Source organism: Eucyclogobius newberryi, unplaced genomic scaffold (assembly GCF_026437365.1).
Source record: "Eucyclogobius newberryi isolate DKJ021-1_F unplaced genomic scaffold, fEucNew1.0.hap1 SCAF_52, whole genome shotgun sequence".
NCBI classification, from domain to species: Eukaryota; Metazoa; Chordata; class Actinopteri; order Gobiiformes; family Gobiidae; genus Eucyclogobius; species Eucyclogobius newberryi.
Window position 1 is genome coordinate 200,455 of NW_027316190.1, and position 27,672 is coordinate 228,126.

Here is a 27,672-nt window from a genome sequence, read left to right on the forward strand (position 1 = left end):
AAATTTGACACAAAACTCAATTTTGGCCCCATCAAAAAAGTCAATGACTCATGTCATAATTGTTATGGCGTTGCCGTAACGATGACCGAATCCTCCCATGTTATTCCAATGGGGAAATCGCCAGAACATGTTTACACTTTAGACTTTCATGAACTCCTCTTAGGGCGTCAGCCCTATTAACCTGAAATTTGGTGAGACTCATCTTCAGGACCATCAAAAGTTAAACACATTTTTATTCAAAGAGTCACGGTGTCTGTGCGGCAGAGCCGCACATTTTGCCAAGAATTCAAAATAAAATTGCTTTTTGATGGTAAAACAAAGGGGAGAAGATGTGACAGCGTCACAGATTCAGCAGTAGGCGTAATAAAAGGAGAATTGGGGCGCGTTAGCCACGCCCCCTCCTCTTGCGGCGTGGCGAGGGCCGATCATTGTCGCTTGCGGCTATATTTCCTGTTGTTGTTTTGTGGCGGTTGTTGTTGTTGTTGTTTTGTGGCGGTTGTTGTTGTTGTTGTTTTGTGGCGGTTGTTGTTGTTGTTGTTGTTTTGTGGCGGTTGTTGTTGTTGTTTTGTGGCGGTTGTTGTTGTTGTTGTTGTTGTTGTTTTGTGGCGGTTGTATCCAAGTGTCACTGCCAGACTTTATTCTTTAGACTTCATGTTTCAGAGTCCGAGCGGCTTCATTCCAGGACTGACTCTTCTTCTCCTTCTTTGATGTTCGGTGCTTCCGTCGTTCAGCTTTAGTCTTTAGTCTTTAGTCTTTAGGCTTTAGTCTTTAGTCTTTAGGCTTTAGTCTTTAGTCTTTAGTCTTTAGTCTTTAGGCTTTAGTCTTTAGTCTTTCCACTGATGTCGTTGCTTAGCAGCCGTGCATCTAGGAGACTGGGCGAGGTCAAGAGACCACCATCCTGATCCTTTCTCTTCTGTTGAGTCTGAGCGGTATTCTCACTAACTCTGGTATTCTCACTAACTCTGGTATTCTCACTAACTCTGGTATTCTCACTAACTCTGGAACCTTCTCACTAACTCTGGTATTCTCACTAACTCTGGTATTCTCACTAACTCTGGTATTCTCACTAACTCTGGTGTTCTCACTAACTCTGGTGTTCTCACTAACTCTGGTATTCTCACTAACTCTGGTATTCTCACTAACTCTGGAACCTTCTCGCTAACTCTGGAACCTTCTCACTTCTTGGGAGCAGCTCTGGCTCCTCCCTCTGTATTCACTTGAACCTCGTTACTTGACACTTTGCATCTTCATAGGGGAAACCTTTAGCATTAGCATTAGCAATTTACTTTTGCAAACACTGAAAAAAGTAGAGTATGTAAAAATGTCAAACGCAACAGCCCCTAAGACGTGAACAGCGATCGTAAAGAGGTCAAACGCCTCAAAAATCCTACAATCTTAAAATACAAGAACATCTAGTTTCTGTTTATGACATAAGCAGACGCTCAAGAATAATATTCCGAGTGCTAAATAAATGCACAAAACCAATAAAGTTCACACCAGAAAATACTGAAAGTAGCAATTTTTTATTACTTTAAAATTATGTACAAGTCCGGTGCAAAGAGCAGCCCCTGTGTCCAGACCAACAACACCTTTATTTACAGAGAAACTATGTACACAAGCCGAGCGTAAAGCTTTGTAAACGTCTAACGAGGAGTGTGAAGAATTAAGAGGAAATAAAAAAACGAACGCGCCGAAACTTGACCTGAACCAAACCAAAAGATGACGTTTCTTCCATCGTCACATTTTGGCACCGAAATAAACACATTAAAGTTCCAATGTTCGTCCAAAAATAAACAGATTTGGATCAAAACTAAACGGTGGATTTTAGAGGTGTTTTCACAGTTCATCAGGTTCAATGGACGAGAACCTTCTCTGTAGCTCACGGTGTCGCCACGGAAACGGAACTAAACTCAAACGTGCTGCACCTGGAGTGAGGGCGTGTCCTCAAAAGAGCACCTGGAGTGAGGGCGTGTCCTCAGCAGAGCATCTGGAGTGAGGGCGTGTCCTCAGCAGAGCATCTGGAGTGAGGGCGTGTCCTCAGCAGAGCATCTGGAGTGAGGGCGTGTCCTCAGCAGTGCTCCAGGAGTGAGGGCGTGTCCTCAGCAGTGCTCCAGGAGTGAGGGCGTGTCCTCAGCAGTGCTCCAGGAGTGAGGGCGTGTCCTCAGCAGTGCTCCAGGAGTGAGGGCGTGTCCTCAGCAGTGCTCCAGGAGTGAGGGCGTGTCCTCAGCAGTGCTCCAGGAGTGAGGGCGTGTCCTCAGCAGTGCTCCAGGAGTGAGGGCGTGTCCTCAGCAGTGCTCCAGGAGTGAGGGCGTGTCCTCAGCAGTGCTCCAGGAGTGAGGGCGTGTCCTCAGCAGTGCTCCAGGAGTGAGGGCGTGTCCTCAGCAGGGCTCCAGGAGTGAGGGCGTGTCCTCAGCAGGGCTCCAGGAGTGAGGGCGTGTCCTCAGCAGTGCTCCAGGAGTGAGGGCGTGTCCTCAGCAGGGCTCCAGGAGTGAGGGCGTGTCCTCCGCAGGGCTCCAGGAGTGAGGGCGTGTCCTCAGCAGTGCTCCAGGTAGTCGATGATCCTGGAGATGGACTTCTGACCCGTGGTGCCGACGTCGCACTGGAAAACAGCACACACAGCTCTAAGTTCTCTAACGCGCATCAAAGGTCAAAGGTCACTCACCGTGAGGTTCATGAAGTTCAGGAACTTCTTCAGCATCTCAGTCATTATGGAGAAGTCTCCTTTGGGCAGGTTGTCCCGCACCGAGGTCACATTCATCTACAGGGGAACGGAGGGCATGAGGGTCAGGTTGAAGGTCAGGTTGAAGGTCAGGGTGAAGGTCAGGGTGAAGGTCAGGGTGAAGGTCAGGGTGAAGGTCAGGGTGAGGGTCAGGTTGAAGGTCAGGTTGAAGGTCAGGGTGAAGGTCAGGGTGAGGGTCAGGGTGAGGGTCAGGTTGAGGGTCAGGGTGAAGGTCAGGGTGAAGGTCAGGGTTAAGGTCAGGGTGAGGGTCAGGGTGAAGGTCAGGGTGAAGGTCAGGGTGAAGGTCAGGGTGAGGGGTCAAGAGTTGGATACTCACAGGACTTCCCTGGCAGAGGCAGCCCAGCAGCAGTGCAGTGTACGAGGCCACGATGCTGTCCTCCATGTGCTTCCCTGCGTGCTGCAGAGCTACACACACACACACACACTCTTCAGAAAGTGTGCTGTCACGGTAACGCTAACAACAGCTAGCATGCTAACAGTGCACTTTGGTCAGATAAAGAAGTGAACTCACCTTTGTTGAGGTCCAGCCCCTCGTCCTCCTCCTCTTCCTTCTTCTTCTCCAGCTTCTCGGGGACGTTGGCGTTGTCATTGGCGTTGTCATTAGCGTTGTCGTTGGCGACCCACTGGATCTCGCCGCTTGTCTCCTTCCACTCGCCGCTTTTGTCCAGGGGCGCTTTGGGCGGCTCCTTGATGAGGTCATCGGTCTGCGCCTCGGCCAACACCGCGGCGCGTTCCCTCTGGAGGAAGAACTGAGAACGGGACGGGGAAAGGGACGGGACGAGGGACGGGGAACATCAAACGAGGTTCTTAAAAATGGTGACATGTGGTAGAACGTGGCTCAATAATGGGCATAGCTGACGGACCTGGACGAGGGCCGCGATGGCGCTCATAGTCCCGGTCTGGACCATGTCTTGGTAGTTGGGACCCTGGATCACGTTGGGACCCTGGATCACGTTGGGACCCTGGATCACGTTGGGACCCTGGATCACGGTGGTCTCGCACGGCCCGGCCTCCAGGTCCATCTCCATCAGAGCGTACCTGTTCCTGGCGCTGTACTCCACCAGGTTGATCAGCAGACCCAGACCCTAAGGAGCAGACCCGTGCGGACACGTTCAGACTTCAGACCCGTGCGGACACGTTCAGACCCGTGCGGACACGTTCAGACCCGTGCGGACACGTTCAGACCCGTGCGGACACGTTCAGACCCGTGCGGACACGTTCAGACCCGTGCGGACACGTTCAGACCCGTGCGGACACGTTCAGACCCGTGAGGACGTCCCGGGGCTCGCGTGGGACTCACCAGAACTCGGATGTCGAACCTCTGCTCCTGCGGCAGAAACTGAGGCACCTTCAGGACGCAGTTGAGCGCCGTGGTGATGAGCTCGTCCTGCTCGCCAGTCTTCGTGCTGCCCCACTCTGAAAGCACCAGACGCACCGCGGTTAAAGCTCTGTCTGATTTGGTCTGCTTTAGTTCCTGCTTTAGTCCTTTTTTGTGTGAATTGGGTTTAGTCCTTGGTTTAAATGTAGTTTAGTTTTTAAACGGTTTGATTTTTGTTTAGACCCGTTTTAGTCCCTCTCCCGTCTCCCCCTCTCCCGTCCCCCTCTCCCGTCCCCTCTGGCTCTCACCGTTGTCGTGCGTCAGGTTGAGCAGGACCCCGATGATGGCCCTCATACAGTCCTGGACGGCTTTGGCCACACTTCTCTGGGAGCTGCTTTCTCTGCTGTACGTCTGGATCATCTGCTCACACCTGCTCAGAGCTCTGGAGACACAAGACCGCCATCAACCCGCCATCAACCCGCCATCAACCCGCCAGGTTGATGTTGAGGTTAGAGGGCTCTCTAGAGGGCTCTCTAGAGGGCTCTCTAGAGGGCTCTCTAAAGGGCTCTCCAAAGGGCTCTCCAAAGGGCTCTCCAAAGGGCTCTCCAAAGGGCTCTCCAAAGGGCTCTCCAAAGGGCTCTCCAAAGGGCTCTCCAAAGGGCTCTCCAAAGGGCTCTCCAAAGGGCTCTCCAAAGGGCTCTCCAAAGGGCTCCCAGGACCAGGACCAGAAAGCAGGAGCATCAGGTCTTACTTGGCGGAGGAGACGATGAGTGAGGAGTCCTTGTACGCGATGAGGTAGCCCTGGTTCTCCTGGTTGTGGACCGTCACCTGTAAAAGCCACACACCATGACACAGCTGAAGCTCTCTGTGGTCAGGCTGTGGTCAGAAGAGTTCAAGACTCACGCTCTCCAGCACTCGCAGACAGCGCTCTGCTCCCCACAGAGACGACACCAGCTGCTCCTCGTCCTCCTCCTGCTTCAGGTGCTCCACACACTCTTTCACTGGAGCAGACACAAGTGAGAAGGACATGAACATCGGACTCTTCTGGTCCTGGAGAGCTCTTTGAGGACAAACTGTGCTCAAGAGAACGTCCCACTCTTTCTCCACTCCTCCATTTTGGTTTAGCTCGAGGAAGAGGAAGAAGAGGAAGCGGAAGAAGAGGAAGAAGGTGGTCGTCATGGTTACCGCTGCACACCGGTCCGCTCACCTTTGTCCACGATGTGGTCGAGTCCTCCGAGCAGACGCAGCTCCTCCTTGAACCAGTCTCCTGCCCGTTTGGACGTGAGGGACAGAAGAGTCTCCATGGCCAAGTGTCCAGTCTGAGGAGACACAAAGGTCACAATAGAACCATGAGGAGAACCATGAGGAGAACCATGAGGAGAACCATGAGGAGAACCATGAGGAGACGTGGCTCTGAGGAGCTTCCATCGATCATCTCCACAGGTTGAGACTTTCTGACTCGCATCACCCTCAGGACAACTGCGTGGCTTCATTTACAAGGAGTCTCTCAAACGTGTCATTCCCTCGGCTGCCCATAGATGGCACCCACAGCAGTGACCCGCTGCTCACCGTGATGTTCTGCAGGTCCAGGTGCTTGTTGTTACTCACCGTGATGTTCTGCAGGTCCAGGTGCTTGTTGTTACTCACCGTGATGTTCTGCAGGTCCAGGTGCTTGTTACTCACCGTGATGTTCTGCAGGTCCAGGTGCTTGTTGTTACTCACCGTGATGTTCTGCAGGTCCAGGTGCTTGTTACTCACCGTGATGTTCTGCAGGTCCAGGTGCTTGTTACTCACCGTGATGTTCTGCAGGTCCAGGTGCTTGTTACTCACCGTGATGTTCTGCAGGTCCAGGTGCTTGTTACTCACCGTGATGTTCTGCAGGTCCAGGTGCTTGTTGTTACTCACCGTGATGTTCTGCAGGTCCAGGTGCTTGTTACTCACCGTGATGTTCTGCAGGTCCAGGTGCTTGTTGTTACTCACCGTGATGTTCTGCAGGTCCAGGTGCTTGTTACTCACCGTGATGTTCTGCAGGTCCAGGTGCTTGTTGTTACTCACCGTGATGTTCTGCAGGTCCAGGTGCTTGTTACTCACCGTGATGTTCTGCAGGTCCAGGTGCTTGTTACTCACCGTGATGTTCTGCAGGTCCAGGTGCTTGTTGTTACTCACCGTGATGTTCTGCAGGTCCAGGTGCTTGTTACTCACCGTGATGTTCTGCAGGTCCAGGTGCTTGTTGTTACTCACCGTGATGTTCTGCAGGTCCAGGTGCTTGTTACTCACCGTGATGTTCTGCAGGTCCAGGTGCTTGTTGTTACTCACCGTGATGTTCTGCAGGTCCAGGTGCTTGTTACTCACCGTGATGTTCTGCAGGTCCAGGTGCTTGTTACTCACCGTGATGTTCTGCAGGTCCAGGTGCTTGTTACTCACCGTGATGTTCTGCAGGTCCAGGTGCTTGTTACTCACCGTGATGTTCTGCAGGTCCAGGTGCTTGTTGTGCACCGTGTCGCACAGCTTCCGGATCTTCTCTTTGATCTTGGCGATCTCTCGGGGGCTGAGCTGCGACGAGCCCAGCGCCGCCGCCATCTTGTCCTGGTCCAGCTCCAGGAGGCGGATCATCAGGTCCAAACAGGCGCGGTCCAGGTCCATGTTGAGCCGGTCTCTGCTGAGGATGTACATGAGCGCCGCCGTGCACAGGGACAGGTTCTGCACCACAGGGACCAGCAGGACAAGCAAACACTGTCAACGCCGCTCCAGTCAAATGTAACATGTCAAATGTACACAGAATAAATAATAAGTGTTCCAGCTTTAAAGCGTGTGGAGATCTCCAACAGCCAATCAGAAGCCCAATCGGCAGGTGCAGTTCCTGACCTGGTGCTGGGGGGCGTCAATGAGCGTCTTGAAGACCTGGGCCACTTTCCCTCTGGCTCTGAGGTGCATCCTGAAGCTGGGCATGGCACAGCGCGTCGCCAGGCTGATCACACTGCAGCAAACACATGTGTGAGCGCCAGTGTGTCGTCACGTGTGTCGTCACGTGTGTCGTCACGTGTGTCGTCACGTGTGTCGTCACGTGTGTCGTCACGTGTGTCGTCACGTGTGTCGTCACGTGTGTTGTCACGAGTGAGCGCCAGTGTGTCGTCACGTGTGTCGTCGCGTGTGTCGTCACGTGTGTCGTCACGTGTGTCGTCACTTGTGTCGTCACGTGTGTCGTCACGTGTGAGCGCCAGTGTCGTCACGTGTGTCGTCACGTGTGTCGTCACGTGTGTCGTCACGTGTGTCGTCACGTGTGTCGTCACGTGTGAGCGCCACGTGTGTCGTCACGTGTGAGCGCCACGTGTGTCGTCACGTGTGTCGTCACGTGTGTCGTCACGTGTGTCGTCACGTGTGTCGTCACGTGTGTCGTCACGTGTGTCGCCACGTGTGTCGCCACGTGTGTCGTCACGTGTGTCGTCACATGTGTCGTCACGAGTGAGCGCCAGTGTCACGTGTGTCGTCACGTGTGTCGTCACGTGTGTCGTCACGTGTGTCGTCACGTGTGTCGTCACGTGTGTCGTCACGTGTGTCGTCACGAGTGAGCGCCAGTGTCACGTGTGTCGTCACGTGTGTCGTCACGTGTGTCGTCACGTGTGTCGTCACGTGTGTCGTCACGTGTGTCGCCACGTGTGTCGCCACGTGTGTCGTCACGTGTGTCGTCACGTGTGTCGTCACATGTGTCGTCACGAGTGAGCGCCAGTGTCACGTGTGTCGTCACGTGTGTCGTCACGTGTGTCGTCACGTGTGTCGTCACGTGTGTAGTCACGTGTGTCGTCACGTGTGTCGTCACGAGTGAGCGCCAGTGTGTCGTCACGTGTGTCGTCACGTGTGTCGTCACGTGTGTCGTCACGTGTGTCGTCACGAGTGAGCGCCTGTGTCGTCACGTGTGTCGTCACGTGTGTCGTCACGTGTGTCGTCACGTGTGTCGTCACGTGTGTCGTCACGTGTGTCGTCACGAGTGAGCGCCAGTGTGTCGTCACGTGTGTCGTCACGTGTGTCGTCACGAGTGAGCGCCAGTGTCGTCACGTGTGTCGTCACGTGTGTCGTCACGAGTGAGCGCCAGTGTCGTCACGTGTGTCGTCACGTGTGTCGTCACGTGTGTCGTCACGTGTGTCGTCACGTGTGAGCGCCACGTGTGAGCGCCACGTGTGAGCGCCACGTGTGAGCGCCACGTGTGAGCGCCACGTGTGAGCGCCACGTGTGAGCGCCACGTGTGTCGTCACATGTGTCGTCACGTGTGTCGTCACGAGTGAGCGCCAGTGTCGTCACGTGTGTCGTCACAAGTGTCGTCACGTGTGAGCGCCACGTGTGTTGTCACGTGTGTGGTCACGTGTGTTGTCACGAGTGAGCGCCAGTGTGTCGTCACGTGTGTCGTCACGTGTGAGCGCCACGTGTGAGCGCCACGTGTGAGCGCCACGTGTGTCGTCACGTGTGTCGTCACATGTGTCGTCACGTGTGTCGTCACGAGTGAGCGCCAGTGTCGTCACGTGTGTCGTCACAAGTGTCGTCACGTGTGAGCGCCACGTGTGAGCGCCACGTGTGTCGTCACGTGTGTGGTCACGTGTGTCGTCACGAGTGAGCGCCAGTGTCGTCACGCGTGTCGTCACGCGTGTCGTCACGCGTGTCGTCACGCGTGTCGTCACGCGTGTCGTCACGCGTGTCGTCACGCGTGTCGTCACGCGTGTCGTCACGCGTGTCGTCACGCGTGTCGTCACGCGTGTCGTCACGTGTGTCGTCACGTGTGTCGTCACGTGTGAGCGCCACGTGTGAGCGCCACGTGTGAGCGCCACGTGTGAGCGCCACGTGTGAGCGCCACGTGTGAGCGCCACGTGTGAGCGCCACGTGTGAGCGCCACGTGTGTCGTCACGTGTGTCGTCACATGTGTCGTCACGTGTGTCGTCACGAGTGAGCGCCAGTGTCGTCACGTGTGTCGTCACAAGTGTCGTCACGTGTGAGCGCCACGTGTGTCGTCACGTGTGTGGTCACGTGTGTTGTCACGAGTGAGCGCCAGTGTGTCGTCACGTGTGTCGTCACGTGTGTCGTCACGTGTGTCGTCACGTGTGTCGTCACGAGTGAGCGCCAGTGTGTCGTCACGTGTGTCGTCACGTGTGTCGTCACGAGTGAGCGCCAGTGTCGTCACGTGTGTCGTCACGTGTGTCGTCACGTGTGTCGTCACGTGTGTCGTCACGTGTGTCGTCACGTGTGAGCACCACGTGTGTCGTCACGTGTGTCGTCACGTGTGAGCGCCAGTGTGTCGTCACGTGTGTCGTCACGTGTGTCGTCACGTGTTTCGTCACGTGTTTCGTCACGTGTGTCGTCACGAGTGAGCGCCAGTGTGAGCGCCACGTGTGTCGTCACGTGTGAGCGCCAGTGTGTCGTCACGTGTGTCGTCACGTGTGAGCGCCAGTGTGTCGTCACGTGTGAGCGCCAGTGTGTCGTCACGTGTGAGCGCCAGTGTGTCGTCACGTGTGTCGTCACGTGTGAGCGCCAGTGTGTCGTCACGTGTGAGCGCCAGTGTGTCGTCACGTGTGTCGTCACGTGTGTCGTCACGTGTGTCGTCACGAGTGTCGTCACGTGTGAGCGCCAGTGTGTCGTCACGTGTGAGCGCCAGTGTGTCGTCACGTGTGTCGTCACGTGTGAGCGCCAGTGTGTCGTCACGTGTGTCGTCACGTGTGTCGCCACGTGTGTCGCCACGTGTGTCGCCACGTGTGTCGCCACGTGTGTCGTCACGTGTGTCGTCACGTGTGAGCGCCACGTGTGTCGTCACGTGTGTCGTCACGTGTGAGCGCCAGTGTGTCGTCACGTGTGAGCGCCAGTGTGTCGTCACGTGTGTCGTCACGTGTGAGCGCCAGTGTGTCGTCACGTGTGAGCGCCAGTGTGTCGTCACGTGTGAGCGCCACGTGTGTCGTCACGTGTGAGCGCCAGTGTGTCGTCACGTGTGTCGCCACGTGTGTCGTCACGTGTGTCGCCACGTGTGTCGCCACGTGTGTCGTCACGTGTGTCGTCATGTGTGAGCGCCAGTGTGTCGTCACGTGTGTCGTCACGAGTGTCGTCACGAGTGTCTTCACGTGTGTCGTCACGTGTGAGCGCCAGTGTGTCGTCACGTGTGAGCGCCAGTGTGTCGTCACGTGTGAGCGCCAGTGTGTCGTCACGTGTGTCGTCACGTGTGAGCGCCAGTGTGTCGTCACGTGTGTCGTCACGAGTGTCGTCACGAGTGTCGTCACGAGTGTCGCCACGTGTGTCGTCACGTGTGTCGCCACGTGTGTCGTCACGTGTGTCGTCACGTGTGAGCGCCACGTGTGTCGTCACGTGTGTCGTCACGTGTGAGCGCCAGTGTGTCGTCACGTGTGTCGTCACGTGTGTCGCCACGTGTGTCGCCACGTGTGTCGCCACGTGTGTCGCCACGTGTGTCGCCACGTGTGTCGCCACGTGTGTCGTCACGTGTGTCGTCACGTGTGAGCGCCAGTGTGTCGTCACGTGTGTCGCCACGTGTGTCGTCACGAGTGTCGTCACGTGTGAGCGCCAGTGTGTCGTCACGTGTGAGCGCCAGTGTGTCGCCACGTGTGTCGCCACGTGTGTCGTCACGAGTGTCGCCACGTGTGTCGCCACGTGTGTCGTCACGTGTGAGCGCCAGTGTGTCGTCACGTGTGTCGTCACGTGTGAGCGCCAGTGTGTCGCCACGTGTGTCGTCACGAGTGTCGTCACGTGTGAGCGCCAGTGTGTCGTCACGTGTGAGCGCCAGTGTGTCGTCACGTGTGAGCGCCAGTGTGTCGCCACGTGTGTCGCCACGTGTGTCGTCACGAGTGTCGCCACGTGTGTCGCCACGTGTGTCGTCACGTGTGAGCGCCAGTGTGTCGTCACGTGTGTCGTCACGTGTGTCGTCACGTGTGAGCGCCAGTGTGTCGTCACGTGTGAGCGCCAGTGTGTCGTCACGTGTGAGCGCCAGTGTGTCGTCACGTGTGTCGCCAGTGTGTCGTCACGTGTGTCGTCACGAGTGTCGTCACGAGTGTCTTCACGTGTGTCGTCACGTGTGAGCGCCACGTGTGTCGTCACGTGTGTCGTCACGTGTGAGCGCCAGTGTGTCGTCACGTGTGAGCGCCAGTGTGTCGTCACGTGTGTCGTCACGTGTGAGCGCCAGTGTGTCGTCACGTGTGAGCGCCAGTGTGTCGTCACGTGTGAGCGCCAGCGTGTCGTCACGTGTGTCGTCACGTGTGAGCGCCAGTGTGTCGCCACGTGTGTCGCCACGTGTGTCGTCACGTGTGAGCGCCAGTGTGTCGTCACGTGTGTCGTCACGTGTGAGCGCCAGTGTGTCGTCACGTGTGTCGTCACGTGTGAGCGCCAGTGTGTCGTCACGTGTGAGCGCCAGTGTGTCGTCACGTGTGTCGTCACGTGTGTCGTCACGTGTGTCGTCACGTGTGAGCGCCAGTGTGTCGTCACGAGTGTCGTCACGTGTGTCGTCACGTGTGTCGTCACGTGTGTCGCCACGTGTGTCGCCACGTGTGTCGCCACGTGTGTCGCCACGTGTGTCGTCACGTGTGTCGTCACGTGTGTCGCCACGTGTGTCGCCACGTGTGTCGCCACGTGTGTCGCCACGTGTGTCGTCACGTGTGGCGACACGTGTGGCGACACGTGTGAGCGCCAGTGTGTCGTCACGTGTGAGCGCCAGTGTGTCGTCACGTGTGAGCGCCAGTGTGTCGTCACGTGTGAGCGCCAGTGTGTCGCCACGTGTGTCGCCACGTGTGTCGTCACGAGTGTCGTCACGTGTGAGCGCCAGTGTGTCGTCACGTGTGAGCGCCAGTGTGTCGTCACGTGTGAGCGCCAGTGTGTCGCCACGTGTGTCGCCACGTGTGTCGTCACGAGTGTCGCCACGTGTGTTGCCACGTGTGTCGCCACGTGTGTCGTCACGTGTGTCGTCACGTGTGAGCGCCCGTGTGTCGCCACAAGTGTCGCCACGTGTGTCGTCACGTGTGTCGTCACGTGTGAGCGCCCGTGTGTCGTCACAAGTGTCGTCACGTGTGAGCGCCAGTGTGTCGTCACGAGTGAGCGCCAGTGTGTCGTCACGAGTGTCGTCACGAGTGTCGTCACGTGTGAGCGCCAGTGTGTCGTCACGAGTGAGCGTCAGTGTGTCGTCACGTGTGAGCGCCAGTGTGTCGTCACGTGTGTCGTCACGAGTGTCGTCACGTGTGAGCGCCAGTGTGTCGTCACGCGTGTCGTCACGAGTGTCGTCACGTGTGTCGTCACGTGTGAGCGCCAGTGTGTCGCCACGTGTGTCGTCACGTGTGTCGCCACGTGTGTCGTCACGTGTGTCGCCACGTGTGTCGCCACGTGTGTCGCCACGTGTGGCGACACGTGGCGACACGTGTGGCGACACGTGTGAGCGCCAGTGTGTCGTCACGTGTGAGCGCCAGTGTGTCGTCACGTGTGTCGCCACGTGTGTCGTCACGAGTGTCGTCACGTGTGAGCGCCAGTGTGTCGTCACGTGTGAGCGCCAGTGTGTCGTCACGTGTGAGCGCCAGTGTGTCGTCACGTGTGAGCGCCAGTGTGTCGCCACGTGTGTCGTCACGAGTGTCGTCACGAGTGTCGTCACGTGTGTCGTCACGTGTGAGCGCCCGTGTGTCGTCACAAGTGTCGTCACGTGTGTCGTCACGAGTGAGCGTCAGTGTGTCGTCACGAGTGAGCGTCAGTGTGTCGTCACGTGTGTCGTCACGAGTGTCGTCACGTGTGTCGTCACGTGTGAGCGCCAGTGTGTCGCCACGTGTGTCGCCACGTGTGTCGCCACGTGTGTCGTCACGTGTGTCGCCACGTGTGTCGCCACGTGTGAGCGACACGTGTGTCGTCACGTGTGAGCGCCAGTGTGTCGTCACGTGTGAGCGCCAGTGTGTCGCCACGTGTGTCGTCACGAGTGTCGTCACGTGTGAGCGCCAGTGTGTCGTCACGTGTGAGCGCCAGTGTGTCGCCACGTGTGTCGTCACGAGTGTCGTCACGTGTGAGCGCCCGTGTGTCGTCACAAGTGTCGTCACGTGTGTCGTCACGTGTGAGCGCCAGTGTGTCGTCACGAGTGTCGTCACGTGTGTCGTCACGTGTGAGCGCCAGTGTGTCGCCACGTGTGTCGCCACGTGTGTCGCCACGTGTGTCGCCACGTGTGTCGTCACGTGTGTCGCCACGTGTGTCGCCACGTGTGAGCGACACGTGTGTCGTCACGTGTGAGCGCCAGTGTGTCGTCACGTGTGAGCGCCAGTGTGTCGCCACGTGTGTCGTCACGAGTGTCGTCACGTGTGAGCGCCAGTGTGTCGCCACGTGTGTCGTCACGAGTGTCGTCACGTGTGAGCGCCCGTGTGTCGTCACAAGTGTCGTCACGTGTGTCGTCACGTGTGAGCGCCAGTGTGTCGTCACGTGTGTCGTCACGTGTGTCGTCACGTGTGAGCGCCAGTGTGTCGCCACGTGTGTCGTCACGTGTGTCGCCACGTGTGTCGCCACGTGTGTCGCCACGAGTGAGCGTCAGTGTGTCGTCACGAGTGAGCGTCAGTGTGTCGTCACGAGTGAGCGCCAGTGTGTTGTCACGTTACTAATAGTTAAAGTTCCAGAGGGTCCAGTCCAGGTCTTACCTCAGGCAGCGTGTGTTCAGAGGTTGTCCCGTCTTCAGTCCGGTTGCCAAATATTCAAAGTCGTCGGTGAATTCCTGATTTTCTCCAAACTCCACCACATCGTTGAAGTGTTTGACGTGTTGCACCACCGTGTACAGCTGCATCATCATCATCATCATCATCATCATCATCATCATCATCATCATCATCATCATCATCATCATCATCATCATCATCATCATCATCATCATCATCATCATCTCTGACCCCACCATGTCCTCTGACCCCAACATGACCCCATCGTAATCTCTGACCGCATCGTGACCCCTGACCCCATCGTGTCCTCTGACCGCATCATGACCCCTGACCCCATCGTGTCCCCTGACCCCATCGTGTCCCCTGACCCCATCGTGACCCCTGACCCCATCGTGACCCCTGACCCCATCGTGACCCCTGACCGCATCGTGTCCTCTGACCGCATCGTGTCCTCTGACCGCATCGTGACCCCTGACCCCATCGTGACCCCTGACCCCATCGTGACCCCTGACCCCATCGTGTCCTCTGACCGCATCGTGTCCTCTGACACCATCGTGACCCCTGACCCCATCATGTCCTCTGACCCCAACATCTGTGTGATGCGTACCTCTTTGTGCTCCTTGTGGCAGCGCAGCGTCGTGACCGTGTCCTGGCACGGATCTGCTGACACTTTCACACATTTGGAGACTTTAGGAGGCGGCGGCGGCGCCTTGAACACGCCATCGTCTTTACACCGAGCGTCTGTCTGTTCAGAACTGCTGCTGGAGCCGGGTACAGAGCTCTGAGGAGAACGTGAGAGCGTTTAGAGAGAAACAGAGCTCTGAAGAGAACGTGAGAGCGTTTAGTGAGAGAAACAGAGCTCTGAAGAGAACGTGAGAGCGTTTAGTGAGAGAAACAGAGCTCTGAGGAGAACGTGAGAGCGTTTAGTGAGAGAAACAGAGCTCTGAGGAGAACGTGAGAGCGTTTAGTGAGAGAAACAGAGCTCTGAAGAGAACGTGAGAGCGTTTAGTGAGAGAAACAGAGCTCTGAGGAGAACGTGAGAGCGTTTAGTGAGAGAAACAGAGCTCTGAGGAGAACGTGAGAGCGTTTAGTGAGAGAAACAGAGCTCTGAAGAGAACGTAAGAGCGTTTAGTGAGAGAAACAGAGCTCTGAAGAGAACGTGAGAGCGTTTAGTGAGAGAAACAGAGCTCTGAAGAGAACGTGAGAGCGTTTAGAGAGAGAAACAGAGCTCTGAAGAGAACGTGAGAGCGTTTAGTGAGAGAAACAGAGCTCTGAAGAGAACGTGAGAGCGTTTAGTGAGAGAAACAGAGCTCTGAAGAGAACGTGAGAGCGTTTAGAGAGAGAAACAGAGCTCTGAAGAGAACGTGAGAGCGTTTAGTGAGAGAAACAGAGCTCTGAAGAGAACGTGAGAGCGTTTAGTGAGAGAAACAGAGCTCTGAAGAGAACGTGAGAGCGTTTAGTGAGAGAAACAGAGCTCTGAAGAGAACGTGAGAGCGTTTAGTGAGAGAAACAGAGCTCTGAAGAGAACGTGAGAGCGTTTAGTGAGAGAAACAGAGCTCTGAAGAGAACGTGAGAGCGTTTAGTGAGAGAAACAGAGCTCTGAAGAGAACGTGAGAGCGTTTAGTGAGAGAAACAGAGCTCTGAAGAGAACGTGAGAGCGTTTAGTGAGAGAAACAGAGCTCTGAAGAGAACGTGAGAGCGTTTAGTGAGAGAAACAGAGCTCTGAGGAGAACGTGAGAGCGTTTAGTGAGAGAAACAGAGCTCTGAAGAGAACGTGAGAGCGTTTAGTGAGAGAAACAGAGCTCTGAAGAGAACGTGAGAGCGTTTAGTGAGAGAAACAGAGCTCTGAAGAGAACGTGAGAGCGTTTAGTGAGAGAAACAGAGCTCTGAAGAGAACGTGAGAGCGTTTAGTGAGAGAAACAGAGCTCTGAGGAGAACGTGAGAGCATTTAGAGAGAGAAACAGAGCTCTGAGGAGAACGTGAGAGCGTTTAGAGAGAGAAACAGAGCTCTGAAGAGAACGTGAGAGCGTTTAGTGAGAGAAACAGAGCTCTGAGGAGAACGTGAGAGCGTTTAGAGAGAAACAGAGCTCTGAAGAGAACGTGAGAGCGTTTAGTGAGAGAAACAGAGCTCTGAAGAGAACGTGAGAGCGTTTAGAGAGAAACAGAGCTCTGAAGAGAACGTGAGAGCGTTTAGTGAGAGAAACAGAGCTCTGAAGAGAACGTGAGAGCGTTTAGTGAGAGAAACAGAGCTCTGAGGAGAACGTGAGAGCGTTTAGTGAGAGAAACAGAGCTCTGAAGAGAACGTGAGAGCGTTTAGTGAGAGAAACAGAGCTCTGAAGAGAACGTGAGAGCGTTTAGAGAGAGAAACAGAGCTCTGAAGAGAACGTGAGAGCGTTTAGTGAGAGAAACAGAGCTCTGAGGAGAACGTGAGAGCGTTTAGTGAGAGAAACAGAGCTCTGAAGAGAACGTGAGAGCGTTTAGTGAGAGAAACAGAGCTCTGAAGAGAACGTGAGAGCGTTTAGTGAGAGAAACAGAGCTCTGAAGAGAACGTGAGAGCGTTTAGTGAGAGAAACAGAGCTCTGAAGAGAACGTGAGAGCGTTTAGAGAGAGAAACAGAGCTCTGAAGAGAACGTGAGAGCGTTTAGTGAGAGAAACAGAGCTCTGAGGAGAACGTGAGAGCGTTTAGTGAGAGAAACAGAGCTCTGAAGAGAACGGTGGAACTAACTAACCGGAGCAGACGGGGGTTTGCACAGAAAGGTGGTGGGCGGAGCTTCTTCGCTGTCCACGGCCCAGTGTCGAGCGTTGTACACGGCTTTAGTGGGAGACTGAAACACACACATTACAACAGTGTTTTAAAGTCGTGTCATCGGAGTTTCAATTTCAAAAGATGGCGACTTGACCCATAATATTTTATACATTTATCATTTGAATTTCTGTCGCTTAATCTTGCAGTGAACATTTTAATTTTTTCGTTTTGTTTTTCAGTTTAAAAAAAGTAATTCAGCCTTTAAAGAACCATCTCTCTCATATGCAGACTTTAATGTGGAAACAAGAGACGTTCACCTGAGGAAGGAAAAATCTAATCAAATTATAATTATCCATCCATCCATTTTCGACCGCTTTATCCGGGGCTGGGTCGCGGGGGCAGCGGTCTAATCAGGGACTCCCAGACTTCCTTCTCCACAGACACTTCTTCTAACTCCCCCGGGGATCCCGAGGCGTTCCCAGGCCAGCCGAGAGACATTGTCCTCTTCCCGGTGGGACATGCCCGGAACACCTCTCCAGGGAGGCGCCCAGGAGGCTCCGGAACAGATGCCCGAGTCACATCAGCTAGAGGAGCAGTGGCTCTACTCCGAGCTCCTCCCGTGTGGCCGAGCTCCTCACCTTATCTCTAAGGGAGCGCCCAGCCACACGCCGGAGGAAAACTCATTTCGACCACTTGTATCCGCGATCTTGTCCTTTCGGTCATTACCCAAAGCTCATGACCATAGGTGAGGTCAGAACGTAGACCAACCGGTAAATCCAGAGCTTTGTCTTTCGACTCAGCTCCTTCTTCACCACAACAGTCGGTGCAGCGACTGCATCACTGCAGCCGCTATATCGATCCAACTGTCGATCTCGCGCTCCATCCTTCCGTCACTCGTGAACAAGACCCAGAGATACTTGAACTCCTCCACTTGGGGCAAGGACACCCCACCCACCTGAAGAGGGCAAGCGACCTTTTTCCGGTCGAGAACCATGGCCTCGGATTTGGAGCTGATTCTCATCCCAGCCACTTCACACTCGGCTCAAACCGTCCCAGTGCAGCTGCAGGTCCGGGTTTGATGGAGCCATCAGGACAACATTGTCTGCAAACAGCAGAGATGAGATCCTGTGGACCCCAAAACCGGACACCCTCCGACCCCTGACTACACCCTCCGACCCCTGACCACACCTAGATATTCTGTCCATAAAAACTATGAACAGAACCGGTGACAAAGGGCAACCCTGAGGAGTCCAACATGCACTGAGATCAGGTCTGACTTACTGCAAAGTGGATCATTGACCTCCGGCCTGTGTCCTGGTGCCATGTGCACTGATGGACGCCCTTGCGCTTGAACATGGTGTTCGTTATGGACAATCCGTGGCTAGCACTGAAGTCCAATAACTGAACACCGGGAAGCCGTTCTTCCCGATCACCCATCTCCAGGTTTCACTGTCATTGCCCACGTGGGCGTTGAAGTCCCCCAGTAGAACAATAGAGTCCCCGGTCGGTGCACTGTCCAGTACTCCTCCCAAGGACTCCAAGAAGGCCGGGTACTCTGCACTGATGTTCGGCCCGTAGGCCGACACAACAGTGAGAGACCTGTCCCCCACCCGAAGGCGGAGGGACGCGACCCTCTCGTTCACTGGGGTGAACACCAACACGTGGCGGCTGAGCTGAGGGGCTATAAGCCCACACCAGCCCGCCGCCTCTCCCCGCGGGCAAGAACAGAGAAGTGAAGCGTCCAGCCCCTCTCGAGGAGATGGTTCCAGAGCCCAAACAGTACGTGGAGGTGAGGCCGACTATATCTAGTCGATATCGCTCAACCTCCCGCACAAGCTCAGCACGGGCCACTGCGCGCCGTGATCACAACGCATGGGCCGCGGTGCGCGCATGGGCCGCTGTACGCGCACGGGCTCCCCCGTACGCACTCCCCCGTACGCACTCCCCGTGCTCCCCCGTACGCACTCCCCGTGCTCCGCGCCGCACCCGCCGCCTAATGTTGGCCTAATGCTCGTTGCTGAGAGAGTTTTTTAGCATTTCAAAACAATTACTGCCACAACCATGTATTGAAGCTTCAAAGCAACAAAAAGACGAAATGTAGGTTCAACCCTCCCAAGACGAAAAATATTACGTCTTGGAGATCTGGTCGTCGAGGCCCCTGCCGTCGACTGCCGCCCAGATCTCTTTGCACTGGCCCCTTATGGATCCTCCTGCGGGTGGTGGGTCCACGGGAGAACGGCCCCACGTCGCTCTTTCGGGCTGTGCCCGGCCGGGCCCCGTGGGGAAAGACCCGGCCACCAGGCGCTCGCCATCGAGCACCCATCCCAGGCCTGGCTCCAGGATGGGGCCCCGGTGACGCCGTTCCGGGCGACGTAAACGGCCTTGTTCTTTTACTCATCATAGAGGGCTTCTGAACCGATCTTTGTCTGACCCGTCACCTAGGACCTGTTTGCCTTGGGAGACCGGACCAGGGGTTTTAGCCCCCCCCGACAACATAGCTCCTGGGATCATTCGGGCGCTCAAACCCCTCCACCAAGGTTAAGGTGTCGGTTCAATAATTATATATTATAAATTATATTACAGATTACAGTCGTGGGCTTTGACCTGAAGAACAAAGTCTAAAGAACAAAGCCTAAAGAACAAAGTCTAAGACTTAAATCTACAGTAGGAGGAGCTAATGTAACACTTGGACTTGTACAAAAGGCTCTGTAACTTCTTTGTTTCCATGCACTTGTAGTGAGTGGAGCGAACAGGAGGATTAAGCTGGTTCAGGCTACACACCTGATCTAGAACCTTACAGTCCACACAATCCAGAGATATCTCTCCAACAGATACCAACTACCATAAAACGGAGGAGGAGGAGGAGGAGGAGGAGGAGGAGGAGAGTCGGATCTCTCCTCCTGGAACTCCTCCAGGTTTCTACGCTTTTTCCCCAAAGAGGTTTTTTTTTTGTAGTTTTTCCTGGCCGAGAAGGAGAGTCTAAGGACAGAGGACCCTGGGACATCGTCCCTCGCCACCACAGACATTGTTGATTCATTTCTCCCTGTGGCCCTCAGAGGCAACTGTTGTTGTGATTTTGGGCCTTACAAAAATAAATTGATTTGATTTGAGAAGGAGAAGGAGAAGAAATGTCCTCTTCAAGTGAAAGGAGCTTTGAGGAGATGTTCCGGTGCTCCATCTGTCTGGAGGTCTCCAAGTGGACACAACTTCTGCAAAGACTGCATCTGTGCGGCCTGGGCCCCTGAGGGGCCCTGCACATGTCCTCTGTGTAACAGCAGCTATGACAGAAGACCTAAGCTCAGAGTCAACTATTTGGTCTTGGAGATGGTCTCTCAGTTTAGGAGGTCCTCTCTGCCGCACATGGTGGAGGACATGAGGCTGAAGGTCCAGGAGATCCAGGGCTGTGTGACACAGAGGTCCACAGAGAGAGGGCTGTGGGGCTGCAGGCCTTCACTGATCTCATGCAGTCTGTTCAGAGCCTTCAGGACCGGTTCTTAGAGGAGCTGCAGGAGAAGCAGAGCCGGAGCCACAAACGAGCCCAGGAGCTGGTGCAGCAGCTGGAACAGGAGATCTGTGAGCTGGAGAAGAGCAGCACTGAGGAGGAGCGGCTCTCACGCTCTCAAGACCTCCTCCACTTTCTACAGAGCTGCCCTGCACTCACGCCCCCTGCTGGGCTGAAGGAGCGGAGCAGCGTGAGCTTTGAGCCGGAGACGTGTGAGGGCAGTGCAGCCTGGGCTCTGTCTGAGCTGGAGAAACATCTCTCTGAAGTGTCTTCAAGATTAGAACTACTGAGAGTGAAGCAGTTTGTGGTGGACGTCTGGATCCAGACACTGCAGCTCCAAGGCTCGTTCTGTCTGAAGATCTCAAACAGGTTCATCACACTGATGTGAAGAAGAAGCTCCCAGATTCTCCTCTGAGGTTTGATCAATATGTTAATGTTCTGGGAAAGCAGAGTTTCTCCTCAGGCAGGTTTTACTTTGAGGTTCAGGTCAAAAGGAAAACAGACTGGACTTTAGGAGTGGCCCAAGAGTCCATCAAGAGTAAGAGAAAGTTCTGTCTGTGTCCTGAAAATGGATTCTGGTGTATTGAGTTGATGAAAAAAGTACTGGGCTTGTACAGTTCCTCTTGTCCTTCTGCCTCTGCAGCGAGCTCCTCAGAAGGTCGGGGTGTTTGTGGACTATGGTGAGGGTCTGGTCTCCTTTTATGATGCAGATTCTGCAGATCTTCTCTTCTCCTTCAGCGGCTGCTGCTTCCGAGAGAAACTGTTTCCATTTTTCTGTCCCGGTTTAAATGCTGGAGGTTCAAACTCTGCTCCTCTGGTCCTCACTGCAGTGGAGACTTTCAGAGGTCAAAGTGACTAAGAACAAGAAGAAAAGTTCTGAACTTCAGTCAAATGTAACTGTGGATACTTTTCACTCCATTTTGGACTGAAAGTACAAAGGTCTTCTCTTCATTGTTTCAGTTCTTTTGAAATGTCTGAATGTTTATTATAATCCTGTTCATGGTGACCTCCTGTGAGAGGGTTTTGGGTTCAAGTCAAACTAAATATTATGTGTAAAAATGTCTAAAATTGGGAAATGTATTTAAATTCTTCATCGTAATCAATAAATCTGATTCTTTAATAATTCTCAATGTGTGAAATCTTCTTAAAGTGAAACAGATGTTTTTTCTTTCTGCTCAGTTTTCTCTCTGGACATTTAACCTTTGACCTTTGACCAGGTCCTGGTTTAGTCCTGGTTTAGTCCTGGTTTAGTCCTGGTTTAGTCCTGGTTTAGTCCTGGTTTAGTCCTGGTTTAGTCCTGGTTTAGTCCTGGTTTAGTCCTGGTTTAGTCCTGGTTTAGTCCTGGTTTAGTCCTAGTTTAGGTCCTCGGATGGTGCAGATCGTTGCTTCTTTTATCTCTCCGTCTCCCTCTGAGCTCGTCACTGCATCTTCTGCCAAACGTCGCTCTTGCACTTTTGTTTTTCCTGATTAAACCCCAAACGCCACACGCCACAAGTCTGAGTCCGAGCCAAGAGCACCGCCCCCTGCTGGTCCGGCCCATACAAGAGCACTGCCCCCTGCTGGTCCGGCCCATACAAGAGCACTGCCCCCTGCTGGTCCGGCCCACACAACACACGGCCCACGCCAAAAACACACTGAACGGGACAGAACTACATTTGGGCCAGATTTACTTACAAATGTCAATCATGAAAAGACAGATTAAAACAACAGACATGTGATCAGAAGAGTTATTTCACTGGATTCACATTAGACTAGACCAAACCAGGACCAAACCAGGACCAAACCAGGACCAAACCAGGACCAAACCGGGACCAAACCGGGACCAAACCGGGACCAAACCGGGACCAAACCAGGACCAAACCAGGACCAAACCAGGTCTAAACCAGGACCAAACCAGGTCTAACCAGGACCAAACCAGGTCTAAACCAGGACTAAACCAGGACTAAACCAGGACCAAAGCAGGACCAAAGCAACAGGTCAAACCAGCACTAAACCAGGACTAAACTCATAGTAATTTAGAAACAAAATCAGGACTGTACCAGGGGCTAAACTCGAACTAAACCAGAAATAAATCAGGCCTTAATCAGGAGATGTTAACTGTTTAAAACCAACATTAAAGACCAAATCGTGGCTGATGAAATGCTGAACCAGGGGCTAAACTCAAGCTAAACCAGGGGACTTAAAGAGTTTAAACCAGGACTGAACGAAAACTAAAGAATGGACCAAAATGAAAGACCCACTCAGGACTAGACAAGGGCCAAAGCACGACAACAGAAGGTCTAAAGCCTGGTTTCATCTGCTCTGATCTTGGCTCCGCTCACTTCTTCTGGCTCCGATACAACAGGGGCCTCTCAGCGGGACCACGCTCCGAGACAAAAGAGGGATTCTGGAGATGAGCGAAATTAAAAAACAAGACCTGTGCCAGATCTTGAACCACCTGAGGCTTCGGCAGCGAGAACGGAGCAAAGAAACATGCGAGCCAAACTCGTGGGGGCTTGTTGGGGCGGGGCGCAGGCTCATGGGGGCGGGCTCGTGGGGGCGGGCTCGTGGGGGCGGGCTCGTGGGGGCAGGGGGCGGGCTCGTGGGTGTTTGTGAGGGCTCGTGGGTGTTTGTGCGGGCTCGTGGGTGTTTGTGAGGGCTCGTGGGTGTTCTGGTCCTCTGCGTCCCAACCCAATGATCTACCTATTGCGCCAAACCACTTAGTGACGTCATGATGTGTTTTTAAAAAACTAAAACATCCGGGGCTTTTGGACAACGATCCGAGGCTCAAGCCCCAAACCCATTGCCTGACCAGCCATTCCCAACACGTTTTGACGGACTACTTTACAAAACCTGAGGATCTGGGTTCTAACCCAGTCGCGCCAATTTCCAAAGGGAATGATTGACAGGCGGATTAACCAATCAGACGAACACATTGTCCGTTCATGTCTAAACAAACATGGTGGATCACGAGGAAAGAATAAAAATAACAGACTGAGAAACGTTGTGGACTTCTGCCGAGTCAACAAGCGACGCACTAAACTCTGTAAATCAGAGGTAAATTAAGTTATACATTTTGTTCTGAATGTTCTGTAAACATTTGAGAGACGTCTTCCGCATTCGAGAGACACGCGACAGTCTTCTGCATGTGAGAGACACGTGACACAAAGTCTTCTGCATGTGAGAGACACGTGACAAAGACTTCTGCATGTGAGAAACACGTGACACAAAGACTTCTGCATGTGAGAGACACGTGACAAAGTCTTCTACATGTGAGAGACACGTGACACAAAGTCTTCTACATGTGAGACACGTGACACAAAGACTTCTGCATGTGAGAGACACGTGACAAAGTCTTCTGCATGTGAGAGACACGTGACAAAGTCTTCTGCACTTGAGAGACACGTGACACAAAGACTTCTGCACGTGAGAGACACGTGACAAAGACTTCTGCACGTGAGAGACACGTGACACAAAGTCTTCTGCACGTGAGAGACACGTGACACAAAGTCTTCAGCATGTGAGAGACACGTGACACAAAGACTTCTGCATGTGAGAGACACGTGACACAAAGTCTTCTACATGTGAGAGACACGTGACAAAGTCTTCTACATGTGAGAGACACGTGACAAAGTCTTCTGCATGTGAGAGACACGTGACAAAGTCTTCTGCACTTGAGAGACACGTGACACAAAGACTTCTGCACGTGAGAGACACGTGACACAAAGACTTCTGCACGTGAGAGACACGTGACACAAAGTCTTCTGCACGTGAGAGACACGTGACACAAAGTCTTCAGCATGTGAGAGACACGTGACACAAAGACTTCTGCATGTGAGAGACACGTGACACAAAGTCTTCTGCATTTGAGAGACACGTGACACAAAGACTTATGCATGTGAGAGACACGTGACACAAAGACTTCTGCACGTGAGAGACACGTGACAAAGGCTTCTGCACGTGAGAGACACGTGACACAAAGTCTTCTGCATGTGAGAGACACGAGACACAAAGTCTTCTGAATGTGAGAGAGACGTGACACAAAGTCTTCTGCATGTGAGAGACACGTGACACAAAGTCTTCTACATGTGAGAGACACGTGACACAAAGTCTTCTGCACGTGAGAGACACGTGACACAAAGACTTCTGCATGTGAGAGACACGTGACACAGTCTTCTGCACGTGAGAGACACGTGACACAAAGACTTCTGCATGTGAGAGACACGTGACACAGTCTTCTGCATGTGAGAGACACGTGACACAAAGTCTTCAGCATGTGAGAGACACGAGACACAAAGTCTTCTGAATGTGAGAGAGACGTGACACAAAGTCTTCTGCATGTGAGAGACACGTGACAAAGTCTTCTGCATGTGAGAGACACGTGACACAAAGTCTTCAGCATGTGAGAGACACGAGACACAAAGTCTTCTGAATATGAGAGAGACGTGACACAAAGTCTTCTGCATGTGAGAGACACGCGACACAAAGTCTTCTGCATGTGAGAGACACGTGACACAAAGTCTTCTGCATGTGAGAGACACGTGACACAAAGTCTTCTGCATGTGAGAGACACGCGACACAAAGTCTTCTGCATGTGAGAGACACGCGACACAAAGTCTTCTGCATGTGAGAGACACGTGACACAAAGTCTTCTACATGTGAGAGACACGTGACACAAAGTCTTCTGCATGTGAGACACGTGACACAAAGTCTTCTGCATGTGAGAGACACGTGACACAAAGTCTTCTACATGTGAGAGACACGAGACACAAAGTCTTCTGCATCTGAGACACATGACACAAAGTCTTCTGCATGTGAGAGACACGAGACACAAAGTCTTCTGCATGTGAGACGTGACACAAAGTCTTCTGCATTTGAGAGATACGTGACACAAAGTCTTCTACATGTGAGAGACACGTGACACAAAGTCTTCTCCATGTGAGAGACACGTGACACAAAGTCTTCTGCATGTGAGAGACACGTGACACAAAGTCTTCTGCATGTGAGAGACACGTGACACAAATTAGCGGCGGTGGTTGGACCAGTAAATGCTCCCCCAATGGTCCGAATCCAGACCGAGACGCATTCGAACAGAATGTGGGCGGGGCTGGCGGGTCAGGCAACCAAACTTTGGGCCTGGGTCCGCACATGAGTTACGCTATTCAGTCGTCAAACCAATGCGTAGCCAAAAGTTAACGTTAGCATAGGATAGCGTAAAGCTAACAGAACCCATAGGAATGCATGATCAGCAGCTAATGTTGAGCTAATGCTAAGCTATTAAAAGAATGGAGCATAGCTAACCGCCCCGGATTAGCATTTAGTAAATAAACACTGAAAGCTATAAAAACTCAAGCTAGTCACGTAATTGTTTCTAATTGTGCCTGGTCTTAGATTACCTCCTTATAAATATTTTCAGTTGTCTACAACAAATAAATAGTCTTTAATTATTTTTTTTAATCTAATTTGGAGAGGGCGCTAGAGAGCCATTTTATTAGCTAGCCTTTACATTTGCATATCATTGCGTTCAGCTTGGAAATATACAAAAACGCTTTATTAAAATTTTCCCCAAAAAATTAGTACGAAACTTATTTTTGGGAAAAATTACCAAAAATGGCAATTTTGTTTAAAAATTCACAATGGCTATACCCAATGGCTTATCAGCTTCAAATTGATAATATTTCATTGCTATTGGGTTTTGTGTCGTGTGGCCAAATTTGAAGTGTTTTCAATGAAAACTGTAGGAGGAGATGCCAAATGTACGGCGAGGTGCACTTTTGTCATTGCCGTGTTTGATTCAATATGGCCGACTCCCTGTATGATTTAGGGCAGGGTTATATTATCATTTTTTACATGGTTGATTTTTTAGGAGTGAGCCGTCTTTCAATATTTTTCACGAAACCTTCACTCAAAATTAGAACCCACTGAGTTCTAATTTTTGATGCCACCACGAGCAGATCCGTCTTTGTTTACTACTTGATTTTTGCATTTTTCCAGCCCCCGGATCCAATTATAATAAGTCCCTCCCCGGGACGCTTCTCGTCCTTCGGCTCGGGCCTAATGATTATTATTTCCGTAAAATAAATCTATAATTATTACGTTTCCCTCGTCAGCCCAACTCCAGATGAACTCTGACCTTCTTGTGAGCGCTGAAGATCCTCCTGAAAGAGTCCGGGTTCTTCTCTGTGGATTTGCTCTGAGCAGCGACTCTATGAGGAGCTCCAGCCAAAACCCTCAGGCCCTCGTCAGAGAAGTCCAGGAAATCTGAGAAGAGAGGATGAAGAGGAGAGGGCGAAGAGGAGAGGGCGAAGAGGAGAGGACGAAGAGGAGAGGACGAAGAGGAGAGGGCGAAGAGGAGAGGGCGAAGAGGAGAGGACGAAGAGGAGAGGGCGAAGAGGAGAGGATGAAGAGAGGGTGAAGAGGATGAAGAGGAGAGGATGAAGAGGAGAGGATGAAGAGGAGAGGGTGAAGAGGAGAGGACGAAGAGGAGAGGACGAAGAGGAGAGGACGAAGAGGAGAGGACGAAGAGGAGAGGACGAAGAGGAGAGGACGAAGAGGAGAGGACGAAGAGGAGAGGACGAAGAGAGGGTGAAGAGGATGAAGAGGAGAGGATGAAGAGGAGAGGATGAAGAGGAGAGGATGAAGAGGAGAGGATGAAGAGGAGAGGGTGAAGAGGAGAGGGTGAAGAGGAGAGGATGAAGAGGAGAGGATGAAGAGGAGAGGACGAAGAGGATGAAGAGGATGAAGAGGAGAGGATGAAGAGGAGAGGATGAAGAGGAGAGGATGAAGAGGAGAGGATGAAGAGGAGAGGATGAAGAGGAGAGGGCGAAGAGGAGAGGGCGAAGAGGAGAGGATGAAGAGGAGATAAAACCATAGATAAAACCAAAGGGGATACCAAGGGGATAAAACGGCTAAATGCGGTTTGTGCGGTCGCTTGAGCCCGTGTGCAGCTCGAGTGGTCGATACAAGATTGAAATAGCGTTACCATAAAACCACTGCCGAGACTAAAAATTGGCCCAGGGACTAAAGCGGGACTAAAGTGGAAGAGCAGAGTGTTGGGTGAGTACCTGAGCGGAGGCTTGTGCTGTTTTGCCGCTCAGAGTTCTTCTTGTTCACCGTGGGCTTCTCGCTCGCCCACTCGCTCCTCTCGTTCATCTGGAAACTCTCCATCCTCTCCAGGCGGTCGAATCGGTCGAACGGGTCCTCCATCTCCTCACACGGCTGCACAACACATCAGCCAACAAGTCACAGCATCCACACGGAACCAAGAGAAACTTTGTCCCGGGCCAGGCCGGGACATGTGCACAATTAAATGAGAAAATAATGTTTGAATTCAACAACAAAAAGGACCGAGCCAGGAGCCACGCCTGAAACCACGCCTGAAACCACACCTGAAACCACGCCTGAAACCCCGCCTGAAACCACGCCTGAAACCACTCCTGAAACCACGCCTGAAACCACGCCTGAAACCACGCCTGAAACCACGCCTGAAACCACGCCTGAAACCACGCCTGAAACCACTCCTGAAACCACGCCTGAAACCACGCCTGAAACCACTCCTGAAACCACTCCTGAAACCACGCCTGAAACCACGCCTGAAACCACGCCTGAAACCACGCCTGAAACCACGCCTGAAACCACGCCTGAAACCACTCCTGAAACCACGCCTGAAACCACGCCTGAAACCACGCCTGAAACCACGCCTGAAACCACGCCGGTTTTGGGACATGATGATTTCAGGTC

General features: G+C 53.2%; 1 protein-coding gene across 1 annotated transcript in view; it reads right to left on the reverse strand.

Annotated features, from left to right (window-relative positions):
- Nucleotides 1–1,507: 1,507 nt before the first annotated feature.
- The window catches only part of LOC140383519 (wings apart-like protein homolog), a 35,336-nt gene continuing 9,171 nt past the window's right edge, over nt 1,508–27,672 (reverse strand). The window contains exons 5-21 of the mRNA XM_072465966.1: nt 26,997–27,150; nt 26,066–26,193; nt 16,435–16,530; nt 14,313–14,486; nt 13,691–13,827; nt 6,924–7,035; nt 6,519–6,758; nt 5,266–5,377; nt 4,962–5,059; nt 4,810–4,886; nt 4,367–4,500; nt 4,041–4,156; nt 3,604–3,825; nt 3,252–3,489; nt 3,057–3,145; nt 2,663–2,758; nt 1,508–2,599 (exon numbers count right to left, since the gene is read on the reverse strand). Coding sequence (XP_072322067.1) covers nt 2,534–2,599; nt 2,663–2,758; nt 3,057–3,145; nt 3,252–3,489; nt 3,604–3,825; nt 4,041–4,156; nt 4,367–4,500; nt 4,810–4,886; nt 4,962–5,059; nt 5,266–5,377; nt 6,519–6,758; nt 6,924–7,035; nt 13,691–13,827; nt 14,313–14,486; nt 16,435–16,530; nt 26,066–26,193; nt 26,997–27,150 — 2,289 coding nt within the window. The 3' untranslated portion in view covers nt 1,508–2,533. The remainder of the gene's footprint in view (nt 2,600–2,662; nt 2,759–3,056; nt 3,146–3,251; nt 3,490–3,603; nt 3,826–4,040; nt 4,157–4,366; nt 4,501–4,809; nt 4,887–4,961; nt 5,060–5,265; nt 5,378–6,518; nt 6,759–6,923; nt 7,036–13,690; nt 13,828–14,312; nt 14,487–16,434; nt 16,531–26,065; nt 26,194–26,996; nt 27,151–27,672) is intronic.